The 21,334-nt window shown below is 52.3% G+C and overlaps 11 protein-coding genes across 11 annotated transcripts; 7 read left to right on the top strand and 4 right to left on the bottom strand.

The window, feature by feature from the left end:
- Positions 1–196: 196 nt before the first annotated feature.
- On the bottom strand, positions 197–2,069 carry N0V89_004826 (uncharacterized protein; the record flags this gene model as incomplete). Its single annotated transcript, XM_056213608.1, has 4 exons — positions 197–373; positions 422–947; positions 999–1,089; positions 1,139–2,069. The coding sequence occupies 4 exons, from the start codon at positions 2,067–2,069 to the stop codon at positions 197–199; spliced, it is 1,725 nt and encodes a 574-aa protein (XP_056073916.1).
- Positions 2,070–3,718: 1,649 nt separating this feature from the next.
- HHF1_1 (Histone H4) lies at positions 3,719–4,323 on the bottom strand (the record flags this gene model as incomplete). The annotated part of the gene is made up of 3 exons (XM_056213607.1): positions 3,719–3,882; positions 3,935–4,072; positions 4,314–4,323. 3 exons carry the CDS (start codon positions 4,321–4,323, stop codon positions 3,719–3,721), a joined length of 312 nt encoding a protein of 103 aa, XP_056073915.1.
- A 1,498-nt stretch (positions 4,324–5,821) lies between these two features.
- On the bottom strand, positions 5,822–6,744 carry clc1 (Clathrin light chain; the record flags this gene model as incomplete). The annotated part of the gene is made up of 3 exons (XM_056213606.1): positions 5,822–6,286; positions 6,395–6,651; positions 6,705–6,744. 3 exons carry the CDS (start codon positions 6,742–6,744, stop codon positions 5,822–5,824), a joined length of 762 nt encoding a protein of 253 aa, XP_056073914.1.
- Positions 6,745–7,500: 756 nt separating this feature from the next.
- N0V89_004823 (uncharacterized protein) lies at positions 7,501–8,692 on the top strand (the record flags this gene model as incomplete). Its single annotated transcript, XM_056213605.1, has 2 exons — positions 7,501–7,753; positions 7,806–8,692. The coding sequence occupies 2 exons, from the start codon at positions 7,501–7,503 to the stop codon at positions 8,690–8,692; spliced, it is 1,140 nt and encodes a 379-aa protein (XP_056073913.1).
- A 435-nt stretch (positions 8,693–9,127) lies between these two features.
- Positions 9,128–10,703, bottom strand: CDC37 (hsp90 co-chaperone Cdc37; the record flags this gene model as incomplete). The annotated part of the gene is made up of 2 exons (XM_056213604.1): positions 9,128–10,621; positions 10,680–10,703. 2 exons carry the CDS (start codon positions 10,701–10,703, stop codon positions 9,128–9,130), a joined length of 1,518 nt encoding a protein of 505 aa, XP_056073912.1.
- A 1,919-nt stretch (positions 10,704–12,622) lies between these two features.
- Positions 12,623–13,419, top strand: N0V89_004821 (uncharacterized protein; the record flags this gene model as incomplete). Its single annotated transcript, XM_056213603.1, has 2 exons — positions 12,623–13,008; positions 13,065–13,419. 2 exons carry the CDS (start codon positions 12,623–12,625, stop codon positions 13,417–13,419), a joined length of 741 nt encoding a protein of 246 aa, XP_056073911.1.
- A 1,369-nt stretch (positions 13,420–14,788) lies between these two features.
- Positions 14,789–15,657, top strand: cyp3 (Peptidyl-prolyl cis-trans isomerase-like 1; the record flags this gene model as incomplete). The annotated part of the gene is made up of 3 exons (XM_056213602.1): positions 14,789–14,990; positions 15,126–15,256; positions 15,307–15,657. The coding sequence occupies 3 exons, from the start codon at positions 14,789–14,791 to the stop codon at positions 15,655–15,657; spliced, it is 684 nt and encodes a 227-aa protein (XP_056073910.1).
- Positions 15,658–16,188: 531 nt separating this feature from the next.
- On the top strand, positions 16,189–17,387 carry N0V89_004819 (uncharacterized protein; the record flags this gene model as incomplete). The annotated part of the gene is made up of 2 exons (XM_056213601.1): positions 16,189–16,579; positions 16,633–17,387. The coding sequence occupies 2 exons, from the start codon at positions 16,189–16,191 to the stop codon at positions 17,385–17,387; spliced, it is 1,146 nt and encodes a 381-aa protein (XP_056073909.1).
- A 1,521-nt stretch (positions 17,388–18,908) lies between these two features.
- Positions 18,909–19,619, top strand: N0V89_004818 (uncharacterized protein; the record flags this gene model as incomplete). Its single annotated transcript, XM_056213600.1, has 1 exon — positions 18,909–19,619. One exon carries the CDS (start codon positions 18,909–18,911, stop codon positions 19,617–19,619), a length of 711 nt encoding a protein of 236 aa, XP_056073908.1.
- Positions 19,620–19,915: 296 nt separating this feature from the next.
- N0V89_004817 (uncharacterized protein) lies at positions 19,916–20,251 on the top strand (the record flags this gene model as incomplete). The annotated part of the gene is made up of 1 exon (XM_056213599.1): positions 19,916–20,251. The coding sequence occupies one exon, from the start codon at positions 19,916–19,918 to the stop codon at positions 20,249–20,251; it is 336 nt and encodes a 111-aa protein (XP_056073907.1).
- A 4-nt stretch (positions 20,252–20,255) lies between these two features.
- On the top strand, positions 20,256–21,036 carry N0V89_004816 (uncharacterized protein; the record flags this gene model as incomplete). Its single annotated transcript, XM_056213598.1, has 2 exons — positions 20,256–20,264; positions 20,362–21,036. 2 exons carry the CDS (start codon positions 20,256–20,258, stop codon positions 21,034–21,036), a joined length of 684 nt encoding a protein of 227 aa, XP_056073906.1.
- Between the last annotated feature and the right edge of the window lie 298 nt (positions 21,037–21,334).

Raw genomic sequence — 21,334 nt, 5'->3', positions numbered from 1 at the left:
GCAGCTAGGGCAGGTCGTACAACTCCCAATATTTCGGCCAGAGCGAGGAATGCAGATGTCTCTTGCCATAATGGGATGCCCAGGCCTAGCCAAAGACCTGTCCGATCGATTGCTTGTAAAACACACTTCCCTTCACTTACTCCACGCAAGGATGCGAAGCGCTGTATGCGGCGAGCTTGATGCACATGCAACTCATCTAGCGGTATCTGGTTCGATGGCGATCGAGAACAAATTCGTGCTCCGAGTAGTTGTCGTCCCAATCGCGAGGTCTACCTCCACGGATCTCTTCACGCTCATACTCAATCTGGCGTATGCGAGATTTGCGTCGACGGCGAATGTCGTCGGAAATCTCAACGAGCTGGAGAACGTCCTCCTACAGGCTGTTAGTTGCTATCGCATAGCAGGCAAGAGATCCACTCACGTAGCGCAGATATTCCATGACATAAAAGAAGTCATCCGTCTCGTCATAACTGTAGCCCATAGAATCAATAGCTTCCTTGAGCACGAGATCTTTGGTAATCTCGGTCCACATGTCCTTGGGCTTTCCTTTTGCAGGAGCAGGGGCACCAAAGTCCGTCCCAATCTCTTCATCTCCACTGATGAACTTGGAGCGGCGTACGCCATTGTAGCGTTGCCAGGTGATCTCTTGCGCTCCACCACCGATACCATCCATGCGGACGCGGTTAGTGCCAGGTGGCACATCTACAATGGCCCAGTCTTTGGTAGCCCCATTGTACGCTTCCCCTGGGTATGTCCGCTCCAAGGCCTTTCGGTTGTAGTATTCAGCCTCTTGGTCGAAGTCTGAGTCGATCGGCGCGGTGCGGGCGCGCCTTGGTCGGCTAAGAGATCGCGTTTCTCTCAGAGAGATATCTGTCTCACGCCCTGGTCGCTCGATGGTCTCACGCTCGTAAATGATATCTTCTTCAAAATCCCGACCGCGGCCGCGACTCCTGGATCCATGTGAGTCTTATGTTGATCGACACAAGTGATTTACTTACTGGTTCCGTTTTATCGATATCTCCAGACTTTCGTCTCGAGGGGGGGACGGAGGAGGCGGTGGCGGGGTAGGTGAACGAGCACGCTCAACTCCTGAAATTTTGTCAGAAATTGCTCTTCACATTGCATCGATTGAACTCACCATGGTCGATGTGCCTGTGGTGTGTGATGATCTCCTGGATGATGGGCGGACGAATCTCCGGCTCTGGCTGCGGTGGTGGAGGTGGAGGAGGCGGGGTAGGTGAACGCTCTTCCCTGCGTCGAATGATGATCTCGTCTTTGATCACTTCGCGTTCGCGAGGTGGTGGAGAGGGCTCTCGGCGACGGACAACAAACTCCTCGCGTTCTCTTGCGACCATCTCCCCACGCACGCGAGGGGGTGGCAGACTCCTCTCGCGATTCCTAATGACCAGAGTGTCTTTATGCTCGTCACGGCCAGTGCGGCTGTCCTCGCGGTGCTCGTGCTTGAAAACGAAATCTTCCCTCTCGACATCGCGGCGCCGTACTGGAGATCGTTCTCGAAACCTCACTTCCTCGCGCTCGATATCGACTTCACGGGGCCTTGGGCGGTCACCACCACCGCGGCGGAAGACAATATCCTCGCGCTCGACCTCGCGAGGCGGAGGCGGAGGAGGTGGAGGAGGCGCTCTCGGCCTTGACTGATCCCGATGGCGGATAGTGATGTCGGTCTCTTCGCGCTCGACCTCGCGTGGACGGCGAGAAGGAGCCTCGCTGTGTCGGATGCTGATATCGTCTCGTTCGGTCCCCCTCACACTAGAAGGTGGCCCAGGACGGCCGCTACGGACCATGACGGTGTCTTCTTCGACCTCACGACCTCTACGCGAGCGCGTATCGAAGTCCTCCTCTCGGCGCTCCCGCACTACCATCTGGCCGGCATTGGAGCGTCGGTCGTAGTCCTGGTGGAGGAAGTCGGGAACGCTACGACGAGGGTCTCCACCGCGGCGGAGCTCTATATCGAGTTCATCGTAGCTGCGGTCACTGCGGCCGCCGTTGCGATAGAAGTCGCGCTGGCGCTCCTCGTAGAGCTCGGCTGTGGGGTAGCGCCGCGACATGGCGGGACGGGACAGTCAGCGAGGGGACGGTGCTCAAGACGGCGGGCGGGCGGGCTTGAAGCACCCGGATGGCGGACTGGTGGATGTAAGAAGAGAAGAGAGGAGAGTGGGCGTCGAAGGCTAGATACTGCGGCAGGCTACTCTGGCCTAGTGATCAGGCAAGGCGCGGGCCTTGGAGGGGTCGACTGGGCTGGGAAGCGGCATCCGTTACGTCATTGCCGCAAGTTGCAATAGAAGCTGAGCCCAACCAGGACGCCGCCCGCGAGACAAATGCAAAAGCAATGCAGCAAGTCCTCCGGTGAGCGAATATACGCCTTACCAAGATGCGTTCTGTCGCTCCTAGCGGGCGGCGCAGCTTCCACAATGGACTACAACGAGGTTCTGTAACTCGCGGGGAGGCACAGCTCCGCACCGAAGCCGCAGACTCTCTCCTGAGTCTCACGAGGCATTTGGGTTTCAGGACCAGGCACGATCACGAAAGCCCGGAAGCCTAATCTAGCCCTCCCGCAAGGAGGGACCCAAACAATGGTGACAGATCTGCCGATGCGTAGCTCTCCCGCCATCAGTTGCGCGCCCAACCAACGCTATCGTCCGAGCGTTCCACCGATCCTTCCGTGAGAGATCACCAAAGACTCGGTTGCTGGAAGCGATAATCATTCCATATGTCTCCACCGCAGCACAAGCTCGAGCTCGCGATGCTTGACGTATGCCGTGATCGGGTTTGCATGTGCTTCGGGAGTTACTTGAATCACCCCTGCTGCGTAGGTGCATGATGACGTCCGCCTGTGATAAAACCATGTGGAGCCATGGTTCCCTTCAATGTACCCCAGCCTTCGATTTTCCACGACAGGTTTCTAAGAGCGTGCCGAGACATGGAGTGAGAAAGAATAAAGCGCTGTACGGCCGAATACCTCGGGTCTCGCTACCTGGTAGGGAAGTGTTCTGACTGTGCCCGCCCGCACTGTCGACTTACTGATTGAACCCACACGTGGACAGCTGAAAATTGCTGCCACATCTTCTTTCTGTTCTTGGGCCTAATGCTAAGGATTGTGGCCCGAGGTCATCTGACCACACAGCTGCAGGAATCTCATCGCTGACCTTGGGACTTGTCGCGATCCTCGAAACCGGAATAAGCGGTTGAAGGATGGTGGAAGCAGACGATATTGACTAACTCCTGTGCAATTTTGGCTCCACAGCGATTGCCGAATGCTCGGTTCCTCGATGACCGCGAAAGGAAACCGTCGCCTTGGGTTCTCTGGTACCCATATGGCGAATCACTTCACAATTAGCCAAGGGAAAATGTTCACGCAAAAGCACATGGGCGAGAGTCGGGGCATGGGACACATCGAGCTTGACAAAGGTGGATCACAGTGGGCAATGCATTCAATATAATCACGAGCATGATGGATAGCTGGGGTATCTGAAGATGTGTATTGACTGTGGCTAGTCACAGCTGCACGCATGTCGCGTAGCAGAGCCAACTCATACTTATTCATGAGTTCATGTCCATATTAAACGCCGAAAACCGATAAACAGGAACCCATCCCATTCCCAAAAGCGTGTCACGATATCCAACGCGCTCTGACCGACAGCCTGCAGCCATCGACAAACGGTCGAACAGATAGTCGAGACGGAAGAAGGTAAGACGCTTAACCACCGAAACCGTAGAGGGTACGGCCCTGGCGCTTCAAAGCGTAGACGACGTCGAGGGAGGTGACGGTCTTGCGCTTGGCGTGCTCAGTGTAGGTGACAGCATCACGGATGACGCTCTCGAGGAAGGTCTTGAGAACACCACGGGTCTCCTCGTAGATCACTACACATGGTTAACGACGTGATGACATGATGGTAAGGTAAGAGGAACATACTGGCTGAGATACGCTTGACACCGCCACGACGTGCGAGACGACGGATGGCGGGCTTGGTGATACCCTGGATGTTGTCGCGGAGAATCTTGCGATGACGCTTGGCACCGCCCTTGCCGAGTCCCTTGCCACCTTTGCCGCCTGTGAAGACATGTTAGTAAATGTAGGAAGGTAATGTGAACGCAGCGACGACTGTGTGGTTGCGTCGCGTTGATACGCGTTGATGCGCGCTGGGTGGCGGTAGCGTGGGGTGCCGACGGATGCGGCTCTGGAGTGCAACACCAAAGCCAAAGTGGCGGTGGGACCACGAACACCCAGAACAGACGCAGGCGACGGCAGCGATGCGCGACGCGACAATAAAGTGCAAAGAATGGTTACTTACGTCCAGTCATATTGAAAGTGTAATGGGGTTGATGAAGTTGTGATGGGTTGTGGTGATTGTGGAGCTTTAACGCGTGCAGTCGAACTGGCGCGTTGGGCGATGAAATGCGGGTGAGAAGAGGAGATCAAAATGCGACGGGGCGGGCGGATACTTAAATATGAGCAGGGCGGGCGTGCGAGCGCTGAATCAACACAGTAGGCGGCAGTGGTGGCTAGCCGTTTCGGGTTGCGCGGCGGCGACAGAGCAACAGTATTAGGCGGGAAAGCGCGAGATTTCAACGTGCTGCTTTCCAGCACTGTTTGCAAGTGCCAGTTTGTTAGGTGCGACCCCGAATAGCAGGCGCGACCCAGGGGGCCCGTGCGCTCCTCACCGTCCTCACACCCCACGAGCTGCAACGCGACATCAGCAATAATCCGAAATAAGTACTGCAACTTATCGAATAATGTTTAGAATGGCATTTAGAATGCATTCGCAAATTCTGAGCCCCCGAAATTGCCCGTTCGTGGAATAAATGCCCATCGTACTATTTCCCACGCGCATCGCATCAACTTCAAGTATACGCTCTTTCAAGACTAGTTTTTTCATTGGCAATAAGAGGTACACTACTAGAACGGCCCCTTGAATCTAAATATGCCACTTTACTCAGATTGTTAAAATATACTGCATCCTAAATCACTATAGAGGACATTGCCATGAGGAAGTAAGAGATATTTCATCGCAGGAACAGTCACAAGTAACGAGTTCTGGTTCATATATCCGTCCTCGCTGCGTGGCCATCAAGTGTCTTATGCAAGTGAGCAATATTGTACCTTTGCGAAACACCTACTCTCGGAGTTTCACGACGATCAAGATGAGTACCAGTGTGATGGCACATCTGCCACCTGTGTGTGACTCAGAGAGCGTCTATGACTCACTCCACGAGTTACCATATCTGACTGCAGATGATCTGACAGCATCGGGCACCAAGCTGTGCCGAAGGCGTGCTGTTCTCTAACAGTGACCGAGTCCCCCAATTACTGCCTACGTGACGCTCCTTCAACATACCCCGCTTCTGAACCTAGGACCTGCGCGCAGATGGCCCAGTTATGAGTCATACTTGAGTTACCCTTACCGTACACCTATAATCCAACTCGTCAAGTGCGGTCTCGAGGAATTTCACAGTGGCGGGGCAGGTGCACTAAGCACCGCATCAGACTGGCATTTCCGTAGCAAGCAGAAGCTCCATGTGTAGGGATATTGAGCAAGAGGCACGATGAAGAGATCGAAGTCTTGAAGGCAAAAGAACTGAGGTATTAACACATGTATAAAGATCATGGCAATCTACCAGGTAACACCAAGCACATAAAGCCGGTCCACAAGAACGCCTCCAGACCGCGCGTCTCCTATGCACAGGTGTAATGCTGCCACGCAGAGTGCAATGCTGTCGGCTACCGACGTAGCCCTCCAAAGTCCAGATCCGCATCCACCAGTCTTAACCGCGCCTTTTATCACCCCGCTCCGATCTACACCTAGTACCCAGTAGCGCCGGGAGCCTTCTCGTCTTTCCTCAAGCTCAGAAGAATTTCCCGGAACCGCTGCTTCTCGCTTCCCGACGCACCGCCCTTCACACCCTTGCCGCTCAGGTCCACCAGCTTCGCGATGCGCTCCCAGCTGGTTCCGCCAGCAGTTGTGTCGTCGCGGCTGGCAAGGAACTCCTCGGCCTCTTTTCGTGTCTTCGCTACCTCTTTGTCCTTTTTGTTGTTGTAATTCTCGTAGAAGTCGTCAATGTTCTGCCGTGCTTCGTCGATGGTCTTGTTCTTGCGCTCGGCTGAGACTTCGTCCCGGTGCTGGATCTGCAGGTCGCGGCGTTCGCGCCATTCACGGATGACGTCGGGCTCGGGTGAATCTGATCGCGCTGGGGTGAAGGAGGGTTGCGGTTGGCCGGGGAGGAAGGGGAGAGTTGAGCCTGTGATGGTGCCACCGGGTGCCATATGCTGCATCCGTTAGTATCACTACAAAAGAAGCAATCGAATCCAAAGCTCAAGATGCCATGTTGTCCTTGGGGGCTGTTCGCGAACTGGTAGGAATCATGCATGCCGTACCTCGTTTGTTGTGTCAATTGCCGGGAAAGAGCTCTCAAAGCCCATCATCTCCTCGTTGCCGGTGTTTGCCTGGAAAGACGAGTCTCCGCCGAGCAGGTCGTCGTCACCATCCTCAACTGTGGCCAGCTTGTCATTTCCGGTCGCGAACTCGTCTGCGGCATCGCCGAGTACTGCACGCTCTCTAGCCTCGAAGTCGAGATCGCCACCGTCTTCACCAACGAGATCGATATTGCTGTCGCCACGCGCCTCGAATTGGCCTGAGATCACTTAGCAAGTGCCAACTGAAGGCAGCCTTGAATAGTTGTCTTACCAGCATCGAACTCATCTAAACTCGGGAATCGGTCCGCCATTTTGTATGTGGGAATATGCGGTAGAGATTGGACGGCACTGTCGAACGAAGGTAGAAATGTGGTCTTTTGCGGAGTGCGGATCGTTTGTTGCGGAGGAAGTAGCGGTCGTTGCGTCGTGGTTGCTCCTTGGACGTAAACGGCAAGGAGCGGTTGACCGACGCCAAGAAGCTCGAGCTTGCGCTCACTTCAATTGACGCGCAACTTACCTCACACGTAACCACCACACTTGCAGCAGCAACTCGGTGTACATTCCATTCGGTCACTGGCGCATTCTGCGAGCACTTGAGCCTTGGTCTACATAGTACGCGCTTCGGGTTACATAGTTGTTTCGCAAGGGCAGAAGCTCGCGTGAGACTTTGATTTCTACGCCTGGTCGCGCTTTCAACTATTGGCAACTCAACACGTGTGACTCGACAGGATGGCTTTTACGGAAGACAGCTTGAAGGCGAAGCTTTCGTCTTTGAACGAGACGCAAGATTCAATCTCGTCTGTTGGCCAGTGGATCTTGTTCCATAGGTACTGATTTCCTTGACTTCACATCATGTCACTATGCCCGCAAACGTGCTCCATCACAACGACCGGCATATTGCACTTGCATACTTCCTTTGCCTACCTTGACGATATACATCGTGCCCATTCACAAGTCGAGCTAACCGCAATTCCGCAGACGACATGCCGACAAAATCGCTCTACTATGGTCTCAACGAGTCAAAGAGATGACACCGAACAAGAAGTTGACACTCATCTACCTCGCAAATGGTAAACTTTCAACCCGCCTCTTCACCTATTCAAACTAATAATCTACCAGAAATTGTTCAACAGTCCAAGATCCGCAAGAAGGAGGAATTCCTCCGGGCCTTTGACCCCGTCGTCGTGGGAGGCAGCACCCAAGCCTACAAGGGCTCCCCACCAGATATTCAGTCGAAGATGAGGCGGGTGTTCGAAGTTTGGAGGTCGCGCCAGGTCTTCCGACCACAGATTATAGAGGAGCTCGAGCGTGGTCTTGACGGTACATTCTAATCCTTTGCTCACTTTTATGCGACTATTTCTAATTAGACCAGATGCCGACCGTTCACGATCAAGCAAGAAGCCTCTCGGTCAACTAGGCGGCTCCCTCTTCTCCGGCTCCTCCATTCCACCCGACCTCAAGCCCGTAGAGCCTCTCGCAACCACTCTCCAGAAAGCAGACCTCGCCGCGAAGCCCCTCGTCACAACCGCAAACCAAGAGTACGACAAACTCACGAACCCAAGCACACCCATTCCTACGCCGCCCATGCACGCAGCCGCGCTCGGCCAACTAGTCAAGAAACTCGCCTCGGCAGAGAACGCGGTGGCAGACAGCATCAAAGCACGACAGGCGCTCGTCTCGGGGCTGGAAAAGCTCCTGGAGACAACTCGCAACAAGCTAGGCGACGACGAGGCGCAGATGGCAGATCTCAAGACCCGCAAGGCAGCCATCGAGAACCGCACGCGCGAGGTCGAAGCCGCCATCATGAGCGGTCTTGCAGAGACGAGCAACGGCGGAGGAGCACACTCTGCACAGCCCACCCACGAACGTCCCGAAGTAGAGGGCCTCACACCCCCACCAGTCGAGTCCTTCACGCCCGTTGGCTCTCCCTCTCTGCAGGCACAACCAAACGTCCCCGACGACGTCTTCCCCGAGATGCCTGCCCACCCTGTCGAGCCTCCCATGGCCCCCGCACCCAGTGGTACAGACGTCGCCAACACAGAGCCTGCCACCGCGATCGGCGCGCCCAACACGCTTCCTGGCGCGGACTTGCTGCATAGCTTGGCGCATGCAAGACCAGCTGATGAAAACGGCGTGTACGGGCAGGCTACGTTCAAGAAGAGGAAGATGAGCCGGAGTGCGGCGGAGGATGAGTTTGCGGCATTTGAGGGCGATACTGCGATGAATGGGATTGATTCGACGCTGGGAGACTTGATTTAGTAAATTGGTCGAAGCCTGCGGGGCGAGTGAAGAACGTTCGGTCTGTAATGAGATTGGTAGTGAATTTTAGGAGGCCTTATAAGTCGTTTGAGGTTTCAAGGCTGTGGGAATTTCCAGCTTTCAAGAAGCTTCTTGGGTGCAATTCAGCTCTCCAATCTATGCTTGAGCGAGTGGGTGGGATCTTCATGGGGGCTTGCTGTCCATCATTGGGCATATTGCAGAGTTGCCATATACGGTGGACTACAACACTACGGCTGCTCGGAACTTCTTTTCTGTTGGAGAATGTATCATGAAGGGTATCTCATTGCTCGGCTATTGCTCGACTTGCGATGACTCGTAGGTACCATTATCAGCTATAGTACACATGCAACCATAATCCTACTCCGCTTGAATGCATCATTGGACTAGCTCACATCGCATCTGCCCACCTCATCCTCAATCGACCTCGTCCACCGCATTTACCGCCTGACCTTGTTCAGGCATCTTATGACTCCGCTCAATTTCCTCCATAACCTTCTTCCCCTCGTCTGTCGTCGCATCCACCACGCCCTGCTCAAGACTCAACATCCCGCCATCCCCTAACTTCCCTACCACCTCTTCCGCCTCGTCCACGCTCATCTTTGCCAATACCTTATTCACCTCGTCCAGGCTCCCGCTCTCCAGCGCGCGCTGCAAGCCCGGAGGGAAAGCCTCGAAGATCTCTCTGCTTGCAATTTCCACCGCGCGGCCTTCTTCGTCTGTGGACGTGGGTTCTTTCGGCGGGACCTGGATGTTGATGGTAGTGTTGGGATCGACAGCGTGCAGTTGAATCTGCTCGACACCTTCCTGGCCCGCGTTTTCTTCGCGCTCTTTCTTGATTTCTGCGGCGCGGTCGTGGATGCGGCGGTAAGTGGAGTCGACGTCGTCGTTGAAGAGCTTATTTGCTTGATGGTCTTTCGTCTGCACGCGCTTGAAGAAGAGGGCTACACCGTCTCTTCCGCCAAGTTGCCGGCAGTATTGAAGAAGGAGGCCTTGGTGCACGCACTGCGCGGCGTGCTTGGGCTTGCCTTCGAGTTCGCTGTTGAAGGCTTCCACGAGGAGCCCGTCTGTTTCTTTCTCTTTGAGGATTTCGGGGTGGGCGGAGATGAAGGAGAGGCAGGTGGACCAGTCGCCGCGTTTGATTTTTGCAAATTCTTTAGCCAACGGTGAGGCTTCGACATCGTCTTCGTTGTCAGCGAGTGCTACACCCTCTTCTATGTCGCCGTCTGCGCCAGAGTCTTGACCTGTGTCGGTGCGCTGGGCGGCGGGGCGTGAGGGGTTATTGAGCAACTCGACGGACGACTCCTGCTTCTTCGGCGCTGACGAGGAAGCCTCCGTCTTGACGTTGGAGTAGTTGAACCCGTCCTTAATATCGTCGCTGGTGATGTGCTTCTTCTCCTCAGCCTCGAGCTCCGCCAGCTTCGCCAGTAACTGCTTCTGCAGCCCCTCGACCCTCTCCTTGTGCTCGCCCAGCCCTGCGATAAACGCGTCTAACCGATTATCGACCACCTTCTTCTCATCCATCTCCTTCTTCACGGTATCCACCAAGCTCGCCATCATCTGCGGGTATGTAGGCTTCTCTTTGACATGCTCATGCACACCTTCTGGCGGTGGTGGCGGCCTGTCCTCGGACCCACTTGCCATCATGCCCTCCATCAGCGACTGGAAGACCAGCTGGTCTGTGTTGTCCTCTGCATCTTTATCTTTATGCGATTTGAGGGCTGTGAGGAGCTTCTCGATACGCTCAGTCAGGCCGTCGTTGATGATGCGTTCGTATTTGAGGGTCTTGATCTGGTGTCTGCGGTGGTCGCGCTCCTGATGGATTTGGGCTTGCTTGGCGCGAATGAAGGACTTTTTGTCGACGTTGGGGTGTACTTCGATGTCGCTGTCGTCGGAGAGCTCGAGGGCATCCTGCACTTCCGCATTAGTGTATATGTCGTAGGACAGGAGAGCGAAGGAGAGAGCTCACCCACTTGCTGTAGTTGATCACCATGGTTCGGGTGCTGCAGCGTTTACTTGGGGGTATCGTGTCGTGTTTTGGAGCAGTTCAATGTTTGCGGCGTTCACGCGCGGGGCTGCTCGTACTCGAATGTGGTGGGGTTGGTGAGCTTGGACCTCACAATTGAGGAATGAGCGACCGAACCTTCGAGACGTCACTGGGAACAACTGAACCATCTGCGCAAATTCCAAGAATGTGTTTACATTGCGCAAGTTGTTCTCGCGACCACAAAGCGCACTCAATGATGTCTAGCCTGACCCTGCCGGGGATTTGGTCATGTAGCCTGCGACGGCTCCTCGCAGGAGACGGAGACCCTGAATGGCCGTCTTCATCATCAAAACCGATCCCAAGGCACTACCAGAGGACCGGCAGATGAAATTCGATCTGCAGGCAGCCGGATTCTATAACGGTGGCACACCCCGCTCGTGGGGATGCGGGGCCTTTGAGCCTCATAAATAAGAGGATGCCCAACTTGAAGGGGACTGCGCCGTCATACTCAGATTCCGAGCAATCCACAAGGGAAACGCAAAATGAACGGTCGATGTGCTTGCGGCTCCGTCAAGTTCGTTACGCCCACAGACAAACCTTTAAACCTTTACCACTGCCATTGCATCGACTGCAGGCGGCAAGCTGCCTCAGCCTTCGGAACCTCCGCCATCTTCCCCTTCTTTCGTGTCGACGACAACCCCAACGTTTCCCACTTCTCGCGCATCTGTGATAGCGGGAGGAAGCAAAAATGCTACTTTTGCAACAAGTGTGGGAGCCGCATCTTGCACGCTCATGTCGTTGAAGGCGGAGACCCACCAGTTGTTGCTGTTAAAGGAGGTTTGCTAGAAGGACTGGAGTGGAAGAAGGCGAAACACATCTTCACTAGGAGTGCGGTAGTGGCGATTCCTGATGGGGTGGTATTTTGGACTGCGGAGCCGGATTTTGGGAAGCCCAAGTAGGGTGTGACTCACGGATATCGATGTGAGATTTCCAGGCCAAAGATGCGGACATAGCACTTCGCCATGCTTACATTGGTAGGACTGCTGCGAGTTGTGGAACAGTTGACTTAGTCTCGAGTCTTGACATGCGCCTGGGATAATGCGAATCACCAAGCAACACCCATCCGGAACCCCCTTCCGTCTTCTCCACTGCCATTGCCGCCAGGATTCCCATGAAACCATAGATGACGAATCTATCGCTCCTTTCAAAGCGAAGCGCGGCTACTTTGCATCCACAGCAATTTGTTCTACCCCACGACATCCGAAGCGAACGGCCAAGTCCACGTCAACCCGGAAAGTCGTACCGCAGTATATGAAACACACGTGCCGCTCGTCGTCCCGCAACGCCCAAACACCATATCTCCACCAATGAAAAAATCGTCAAGACTTCTTGGACTATCAATGCACCCCAGATCCAAGAACCAACAAACCATTGCCGCCGGCAGTGCACCTACAAGTCGCAAGCAAGGCTGCCCATGGGGATGCACGATCCCACCACCATCTATATGATCACTTGCAGCTACCACCCGTCCCGCAAATCCGCCAACCACCGACCTGCCCTCTCCCATCGCAAGTTCTCGAATCGCCAAGTCGTCATGTTTCCGCCGGAGGAAGGTCTTGGTGGTCACGGACCGCACCCTTTCGCTGTAGCGTGTTTCGTTTAATCTACACATCGTCCTTCATGATCGACACCAGATTGGACATCTCAAACAGTTCGCTATGCGACCCACATGGCGTTGTATGCTGCTCCCCTTGTATTAATGTTAACATGCATGGCTCTTAATATAAAAGACGGCGGTCGTTTTTCCAGCACAACGCACTCCAGGTCCAGCACCGTTTCCATTCTTTTATTACTACCCTCGTTCATTCACATTCGTTTCTTTCCAAAACAACGCAGGATCGTCTTTCGCTTTTGAATAAGTTACCATGAAGTACCTTCTCCCAACTCTCGGCTTCGCCGCCGCCGTCGCTGCCCACGGCTACGTCGACAACGCGACCATCGCAAACAAGGTCTACACCTTCTATCAGCCTTACACCGATCCTTACACCTCGCCCGCGCCGCAGCGAATTTCACGCCCCATCCAGGGCAACGGTCCCATTCAGGATGTAACAATCGCTGACCTCCAGTGCGGCGGCTACACCGTGGGTGGCATCGTGGGATCATCCCCTGCTGCTCTCCACGCCGAAGTCGCTGCGGGATCCGAGATCTCGCTCCGCTGGACGCTCTGGCCTGAGAGCCACGTCGGGCCCACTGTGACTTACATGGCAAGATGCCCGGATGCTGGGTGCAACAGCTACATGCCCAACTCCACGTACGCTTCCTCTCCCCTTCCCCCTCTCCTCATGACCATTGCTAACAATACTCCAGCGCCGTCTGGTTCAAAGTCAAAGAAGAAGGCCGCGAAGGCACCTCCAACACCTGGGGCGACACCAAGCTGATGTCCGCCGGCGGCGTCGCCACCTACACCGTCCCCTCCTGCCTCAAGCCCGGCTACTACCTTGTCCGCCACGAGATCATCGCACTGCACGCCTCCTACACCTACCCTGGTGCGCAGTTCTACCCGGGATGCCATCAGCTTAAGGTTACTGGATCTGGATCGACTACGCCTTCTGGCCTCGTTGCGTTCCCGGGTGCTTACAAGGGAACGGACGCTGGTATCACGTATGATGCGTATAAGGCGCAGACGTACACTGTTCCCGGACCTAGTGTGTTTACGTGCTAGAGCGTCGTGTGGAGGGCGTGTGCGTGAGGGGGGTCACGCATACTTGGCTTATTCTGTATATATTCATTTCGAAATCAAGGATTCGTAAGGATCATTACTGAAAATTATCACCTCTTGCTGTGCATACCGTGTTCTCGTTTCGTCTGTCGGTTTTAGCTACTTATAAGCCAAAAACAATAGATTCAATAGAATGTGGTCATAATTAGCCTCCTACAGTGTACAGATTGACTAAAATTATGTGAAAAGGTACCAGAGCCATGATAAGGTGGGGGAGGAAGCTCTGTAAAGCAACGATAGCGTACATGTGCAGCCTGGAGAACTTAGGCTTGAACCTTCTGGTGGAACTATGACGGGTTAGAATTACGACTGGAATTATCTATGACGGAAGAAGGAGTTGAAGATATTCAATCACCGTGCGTACTGGTTATTAGAAATAGCATAGGCAGTTATCTAGAATTTCATATTGGGGGAAGGGGGCTTAGTGACGATAAAAGACCCGATCTCTAGTCTTTTCTCGTAGGTACGTTCAGAGGAAGATGCTCGGCGACGATACTAGTCTATATGAACGGGCTGGAAGAACACGGAGTCGAGCTAAATTGATACCTCACAAAATCTTGTCCGGTAGTGAAGGAGGACAAACCTCTTATTCAAGCTCACTGGTTATCAGGGCCAAGGAAACAGGTTTACAACTTCGAAGATATCTCGTCGAACTTCCGCCGTGTACTCGAAACGCTTCACAAAATGCAATAACATGTGGACCGGCTGGCCGGCGTCGTCACGTCCGAGATCTTCATCGAGGAATCCATATGAGCACTCAAGGAAGCCTACAACATGGCGCGATTGACGTAGCTTGCGTCCATCTTCATCCTGATGACTTTCGTGACCGGGTTGTTCAGCATGACAGCAAGTAGTGCGGCTCTGAAGCAGACTCTTTGGATCTACTTTGCCATTACAGTACCATTCACAGGGAGCGTCATACGTATGGGTATGCTCAGAAGGCGGAAGTTTAGGAAGCAGTATCTAGGTATGAATCGGCAAGAGGCGGCGACGGCAAGAATCGAAACTGACTACTTTTAGATGAGTTATTAGATATATTTTGACAATCTTCTTGCCGCGCGTGAATGCACACACACCCTTTCTTAACACCGCCATACTGAGACTTGATGAAAGCGGGTACGACAAGACGCGTCATGAGTTGTGGATTCTGAGCCTGTACTACTGCTAGCCCTTGTGGCGTACACAGGGATTGTCGTCATAGCTGTGGCTGACCGTCTAGTGTATTGACGATCAAAAACAAACTGCCTTCCTTGTTCTGCGTGCACTTAATCACGATAATACGAACGCATTCCATAATCAGAACACTACCGCGATGGGTTGTGGCTCGAGTAAGAATAAGGGAGATGAGACGGAGATGTCGAGGCCGGCGCAGACCGGAGGAAGCGCGCCGCCGGGTCCTACGCATGCCGTCAGAAATGAGCCCGGAGCTCAAGGTGCTGCGCAGTCGGGGTCAACAGAGAAGAAACCGACAAATCCGGATAATCCTATCGTGTTCTTTGATATCACAATTGGAGGTTAGTTGAGAATGTAGCTGCGCTTTGCGTATCGATGTGCTGCATGACGCACGTACTGGTTGAGACGTACCATTACCACGCCACCATATCTATGAGAAAGCCTTTCTTCATTCTATCGCTAATCAATTCGTTTAGGACGCAATGTTGGCCGCGTGCAGATGGAGCTGTACCTAGACGTTGTTCCCGCAACTGCGGAGAACTTCCGCCGATTCTGTACCAATGAGGCAGATGTTGGAGGCTACAAAGGCAGCACGTTCCATCGTGTGGTAAGCACACCCAGATCCATTCGATCCAACTATATCTCATGCCTTTTCAGATCCCTTCCTTCATGATCCAAGGCGGCGACTTTCTGAACGGCGATGGAACCGGTAGCGCCACCATCTTCGGCAGCGAATCTTTCGACGACGAGAACTTCAACCTTAAGCATACCCGTCCTGGACTTCTGAGCATGGCTAATTCCGGTCCGAACACTAATGGTTGCCAATTCTTCATCCTGACTGATATGACTCCTCATCTGGATGGAAAGCATGTTGTGTTCGGAGATGTGATTGATGGGATGAAAGTCATTAGAGAGATCGAGAATACTCCGACGGGACCTGGGGATAGGCCGGTTAACGATGTTGTCATCAGCAACTGTGGGCAGATATCTGGGACAAAAGTGAACTGAGGTGCTGCCGGCGTATACATGTGGGGCATTAATTGGCAAGGGAGGGAAGTGTTCTCGTGAAGGAACAAGACACCAGATTGGATGCGCAGGGTATTGCCAGCAATATTAGTATACAGTAATTTAAGGGAATCTAGGTTCTCAGTACTACTTTAATTCATATATATTGTACGTCCAACGCATGCCTCGTGAAATGTTCCATCCTAACAAACTTCACAAAACATTAGGGGTGGATGCACTCGAAGTCAGCCTAATATCGAGGGTGATGAAGATGTGCCATTCTGTTGCACATTAGGTTGCGAAATGAAGAGGGTTTGGCGTTGTGCTTTTTAGAGCAGCTTAGTAAGGTGCTTCAGAAGAACAAAGAACCCAGAAGTCAAAGTGCCGGGGGAATGCTCAGTACTAGGGGAATCCGGGAATGGGGAGCCGCATTCTAATGTTGTCGGAGCCGATATCTTGAAGATTTTTATTTGGTAAACATCATGTTATAAAGCAGGGGAGAACCACCGTTCGAAGCGGAACCTCAAGCACACCATGGCCAAAAATCCACCTGACGAAAGGCTTGTTTACCTAGCTCTCAAAAGAGTCTTTCAGGGGACCAAAGCTCAGTTTCGTCAAAAAAAGCTAGTTCTCAAACAAATTCAAAAACATCGAAACGAAGTCGACGTGCGAAACCTTATCCAGGAGCACACCATTACTGGCTTGTGCGATGTAGCTAAGTGCCTTCTAGAAGATCAGATATTCGAGTCGACCTTGAAAGCCAAAATGCGCTTCCCTGAGGTCTTTGACGTTTCTCCTACTCAGACCGCTGAAAGAGCTATATCTGAATCAGAAGCAGCAAAGAATGAGGATGCGGCCATACAAGACGTGATGAAGGGACGGGAAGACGAACCTGGAGGCCATGACAATGAATTTGCTGAGACTGGTATGTGTTTCTGGTGAGCATGGTCGTTAACAACTGCTGAATACTGGCAACAGCTTCTCGGGTCACAGTTGCACAACCCGCGCAACCAACATCTGCTGCCATGTCGCTATACCCTGTTTACTTGCCCTTTGATGTTCAACATCGGCTGCTTGTTAGTGTTCAACAGAAACTTGAACAAGCTTGTTATGCCTTTGCCCAGGAAAACCTAGGCGGAGTCCTACTAGAAGAGGGATGGGACTGTGCCGAAGCAGTTGAACTCAATCGGTGGCCCAGAATCCTCCATGGACATCAAGCCGAATTTCACCCTTACGATGCAAAGGAGATGACGAAACCATTGACTGCCCTCTTGAACTCGATTACTCAACTCCGACATGCTGCTGTTCACCGCCTTCGCCTTACGGCAAACAGAGCCTTGCAGTTCGTTATCGATGCTGAGTTGCTTGTCACCCTACTTGATAATGATGACTTCCTTAATACCATCTCAACTACACGGCGGCAAATCCAAAGCACAATCGAAGAGTTGGAGAGAAACAAGGACATGCTTGAACTCAGACAAGTTGAAATCAAGAAACGATTCGCAGCAAAGAGAGCCGAGTTGGATTTGGAGGAACATGAGGCCATCCAGAGTACGATGAAAGAGGACGAAAATTATACTTTCTTTGCAGGAATGACTCTGGAACAAGCATTACAGAGACCTGCTACGGTCATCCATGGGCGATTCTCCACGGAGGGTGGATCCTCTTCTGAAACGGACTTCGACGAATTCAGCACAGATGAAGCTGGAGCCAATTTGGAATGTGTGGACTAGCACTATTGTCATGTATTGAGGAACCCCCGGACTGTTTGATAGCCGATTTTGGATGCGAGATAGAGGACTTAGTTGAATGGACCAACTGTTTGTTTCCCTTATTTTTACTTTAGAATATCAAACCGGTCTCGCCATAGAGCTCCACAATGATTATGTCGATACGGCTCTATCTCCTTCCAGGTTTCTCTCCCAGGCATAACGGCACTCACACTCGAACCAAATTTAGAGATGCCTTTATATCTCGAGTTCGAGCATACTTTTTCCGCAACGAAAGCCGTCGCGCGCATAGCCGAACACACGGGGAATGCATAAAAGGCAACGAGAACGGATAAGAAGGAGACATATTTCCTACCCATGAGTGCCGTACATACGAACAATCGCCGTCGACAATCGGCTTAAGTAGGACCAGCATAGTTCTAAGGCGACCTTTGGCGAGCCGGAGGGTATCTGCCAACACACCGCGAGAAATATCTGACGATCAATCCTCCAACTCCTCATCGTACCATTGGTGGTTTCCCCCGGATGCGCTGGATTATGGAAACGGATGTTCCCGTTTAATCGACAAAAATGGGCTATCTGGATGACAACGCTCGGAGATAACGGTTACCAACCTATGCGCGAGCTCCTTCTAGGAGCTTGTTCCGTTTCCAACAGCGTTGGCATGATATGATCGGCCGATTCGACATTTTGGCAAGCTCTCGAGCTCTGGGATGTGACATATATTAAAACTACCTCAAACACGGCTATTAACTATGCTGTACCGAATTTTCGTAGGTGTATCTGAGAGACTCCTACAGAAGGCGCCAATTGAGTGCTTAGAGCGAATCCTCACCTGCAAAGTCACTTCTACGAGCTAGACTTATAAACGCGTTTGTGCGACTACTACACCCAATAGTCTCCGACGGTGTAGGTCAGGCATGTAAGTGCGCTGAGATCGTTTATACGTAGCAAAGGACGTTATTTTTATTATCTATCTAGCTATAGTTCTCGCATACTATAACTAAATAGGCGAGAGAAACGAGTTATTTTGTATTATCTATTAATTAGGCAAGAAAAGATAGTAGAAAGAGCAGCAAAAAAGGTGCGTATAAATGATCTGAGTGCACTGGCCTGCACCATCGGAGACTATTGCATGTCGTATGCGCGGAGGATCAGGTCTAAGCTGCATTTGGTAGAATCTGCAGGGCTAGGCAAGGGAGAATGTATTGCCACGTCGCTACTAGCCTGCCCTGATCGTAATCAATCTTCGCTACGCTGGAACTAAGGTTGTTGAGTGAGGTTTGTGTGCGCGCTGGTATGGCGGTGAACGATTTCCCTACCCCACCTGATGCAAGATGCGGTGTAACCTACACCCCAGCCATATAAGCGAAATTGCAATTGAAGTCCCCGCATACGGGGCGTTTTCTTCGATCAAACATCTCAATTGTGAATGTTCTCATTGCAACTCAAGAACTGCTTCTTTCGTTTTCAAGAGCCAGCCTCTGCATACTATATAATACTCTACAAGTTCTGACTGTCAGTATGCCTAAAACCTTCCTCAAGCTCCCCAGCGAAGTTCGCAACGACATATATGAGCGAGTCTTGGTGCTCGAAAATCCTATTTCATTTGCGGGGAACGTCGGGGATGGAAGTGTCAATGCCGGCATGCTCACTCCAGGGCTTCTTCTTGCGAGTAAAGAGGTCTCTTCCGAAGCCGCCTCGATCCTCTACGCCCAGAATTACTTCAACTTCGAGGATTGTGACTCCGAGGAGTTAGACGCATTTCTAACAGGAATTGGGCAAGACAACGCGAGTTTTGTACGACACCTCATCATCGACTTTCCCGATATTGGCTGTCCCGACAAGAAAACTGTCGCTTTAGGACTTGAAAGCGCCGCCCTTCTTAGGATGATCCGAGAACGCTGTCGTAATTTGATCACGATAACCACAACGCTATACAGCACAAATATGATGGCGCTTAGGACCGATGCACTCGACTGTCCCAATTTCGTTACCAAAGCCATAGCACTAGCCGACTCCGAATTCAGAACTATTCCCTCCTCTCTTCAAAAGATCGTCGTCAAAGTACACGAACATGAACCAATGAATTGGGTCAAGAAGGAAATGGAAGATCTCGGTTGGACGCTCTGTCAAACGGAGCTTTTGGAAGATTCCGAGTCCGAACTGGAAGATATGTGTTATGATTATGATGTCTACGATGACGAATACGACTCTGATCACAGTGAACTCTAGAGAAGAGCAGGGGATTGAACTTAGCTACGCAGATGAAGCTTACTATGAATGTAGCCTGTTGTGGTCAGTTCAGATCCTCTTCTTAACAGATCCCTGCGTGTTACTAATCTAGCCCTGGAAAGTTCTCATCATCCTCCATAAGACTTCGAGGCGCCTGGCTACAATTTGATAGGTGGCCACAAGGCCGGCCCCCAAACACTTAGCGCCATGACGTCAAAACTGACTGATGCCTGCCTTAACCACTTACAAAAACTTGTGTTGACCCCAACAACGCGTCGATGTTCAACACGTTCGTTATGTCCGGCGACGAGGATATTCCAACGACGCCAAGCACTGACGGAGAGGCTCTCGCAACGCCTGGCAGCCCCGAAGTAACTCCTACCTCCACAAACAAAGAGGCAACCATCCGAAAGCCGCGAACACTTCCACAATCCGATTGGCGCTTCGCTTTCGGACCGGAGAAATGGTATTGGGTGCGCATCGGCGACGCTTGGAGATTCGTATGGTCGAACAACAGTGACTGGAACGACATAGGCATACGAGAACCTTCATGGGTAGCGTACAAGCACACCACTGGCTTTTTGATCGGCGGCGATGACGAAGATGGAGAACCTAAGATCGTTCATAACTGAAATAATGGGTACAGTAAGTCAATCATGGGGATGTGAGGGCTTCACTAAGAATTTGAAGTGGTCCGAGCTGAAGAGGTTGATGATTGTAAGTGTGCATGGGTCCGCGACAGAATCGATGCATCTCTAAGAATGTAGTTATGAAATCGCGGGAAGCTTACAATTATCTTCACGAATGGCTGGATAAACAGCAGCTGGAAGACACGTCTCTGAGTATTGGGCCGAAGGGCAGCTACTTCGCTCGTTGTGGCTCGACGTGGATCTCTCATGGACTTCCGAAAGACCTGATGACCAAACTGGAGCGCAACAAGGACGAGTTCACGCCAGTTCATGTTGCCCTCGGGCTGCACGGCTCCTGGGTTGTGCTCTGGTCTGATGGTGATTTATCCTGGAAGCTGAAGAACTCGTATCCTGGACTTGCCCAGAGCGATGCACTTACTGGTGGAGTTGGCCAGGTACTTTTTGTAGCACTGAGTCCATTCGAGGAAGATGGTTATTTCATCGCAGGTGAAAACGGATGTTCCTTCAACGCGAACTTGTCGTCGAGGAAAGATTGCGAAAAGCTTCAGACGCTGATGGATGATTACTTGCGGGTGCGAGCAAAGCGCGACAATGTAACGTTCAACTACCCTACTAAGATCAACGGGATGGTGCAAAACGTAAGTGTCACACCGACTACATACGAGAAACGAGCGGGCGACTCGATTTTGGAAATCTGGAGACAGAGGCGACATATGCTTTTAAGGAAGGAGAATGTGCCCCTAATTGGGGCTGGAGCTGTATTATAGCTGGACCACTTGCCGTGCTTGTACTCCCTTACGCGAACAGGCTGATACTCGATCCCCGAACCGCCGTGGCATTTACTGTCACATAGACCAGATCCTGGGTAGCCGTTCAAAGCTTGAGGCCCAAGGTAGCGATATTCAGCTTCGCCAATGATCTCGTACAATTCTTCCCAACTCCTCGTCTCATAGGCCGCAGACAGCTTCTCGTTGTGATATGTACCGGTTAGGGCTGCATAAGCTAATCTCGTACTTGTGGTTGTACGCGTTATTGTTGTGCGGTAGTGGCGGATTGTGACGGGCT

This window comes from Didymosphaeria variabile (assembly GCF_027946475.1).
Source record: "Didymosphaeria variabile strain IMI 356815 chromosome Unknown scaffold_3, whole genome shotgun sequence".
Lineage (NCBI taxonomy): Eukaryota > Fungi > Ascomycota > Dothideomycetes > Pleosporales > Didymosphaeriaceae > Didymosphaeria > Didymosphaeria variabile.
This window is presented reverse-complemented; position numbering and strand designations above follow the sequence as displayed.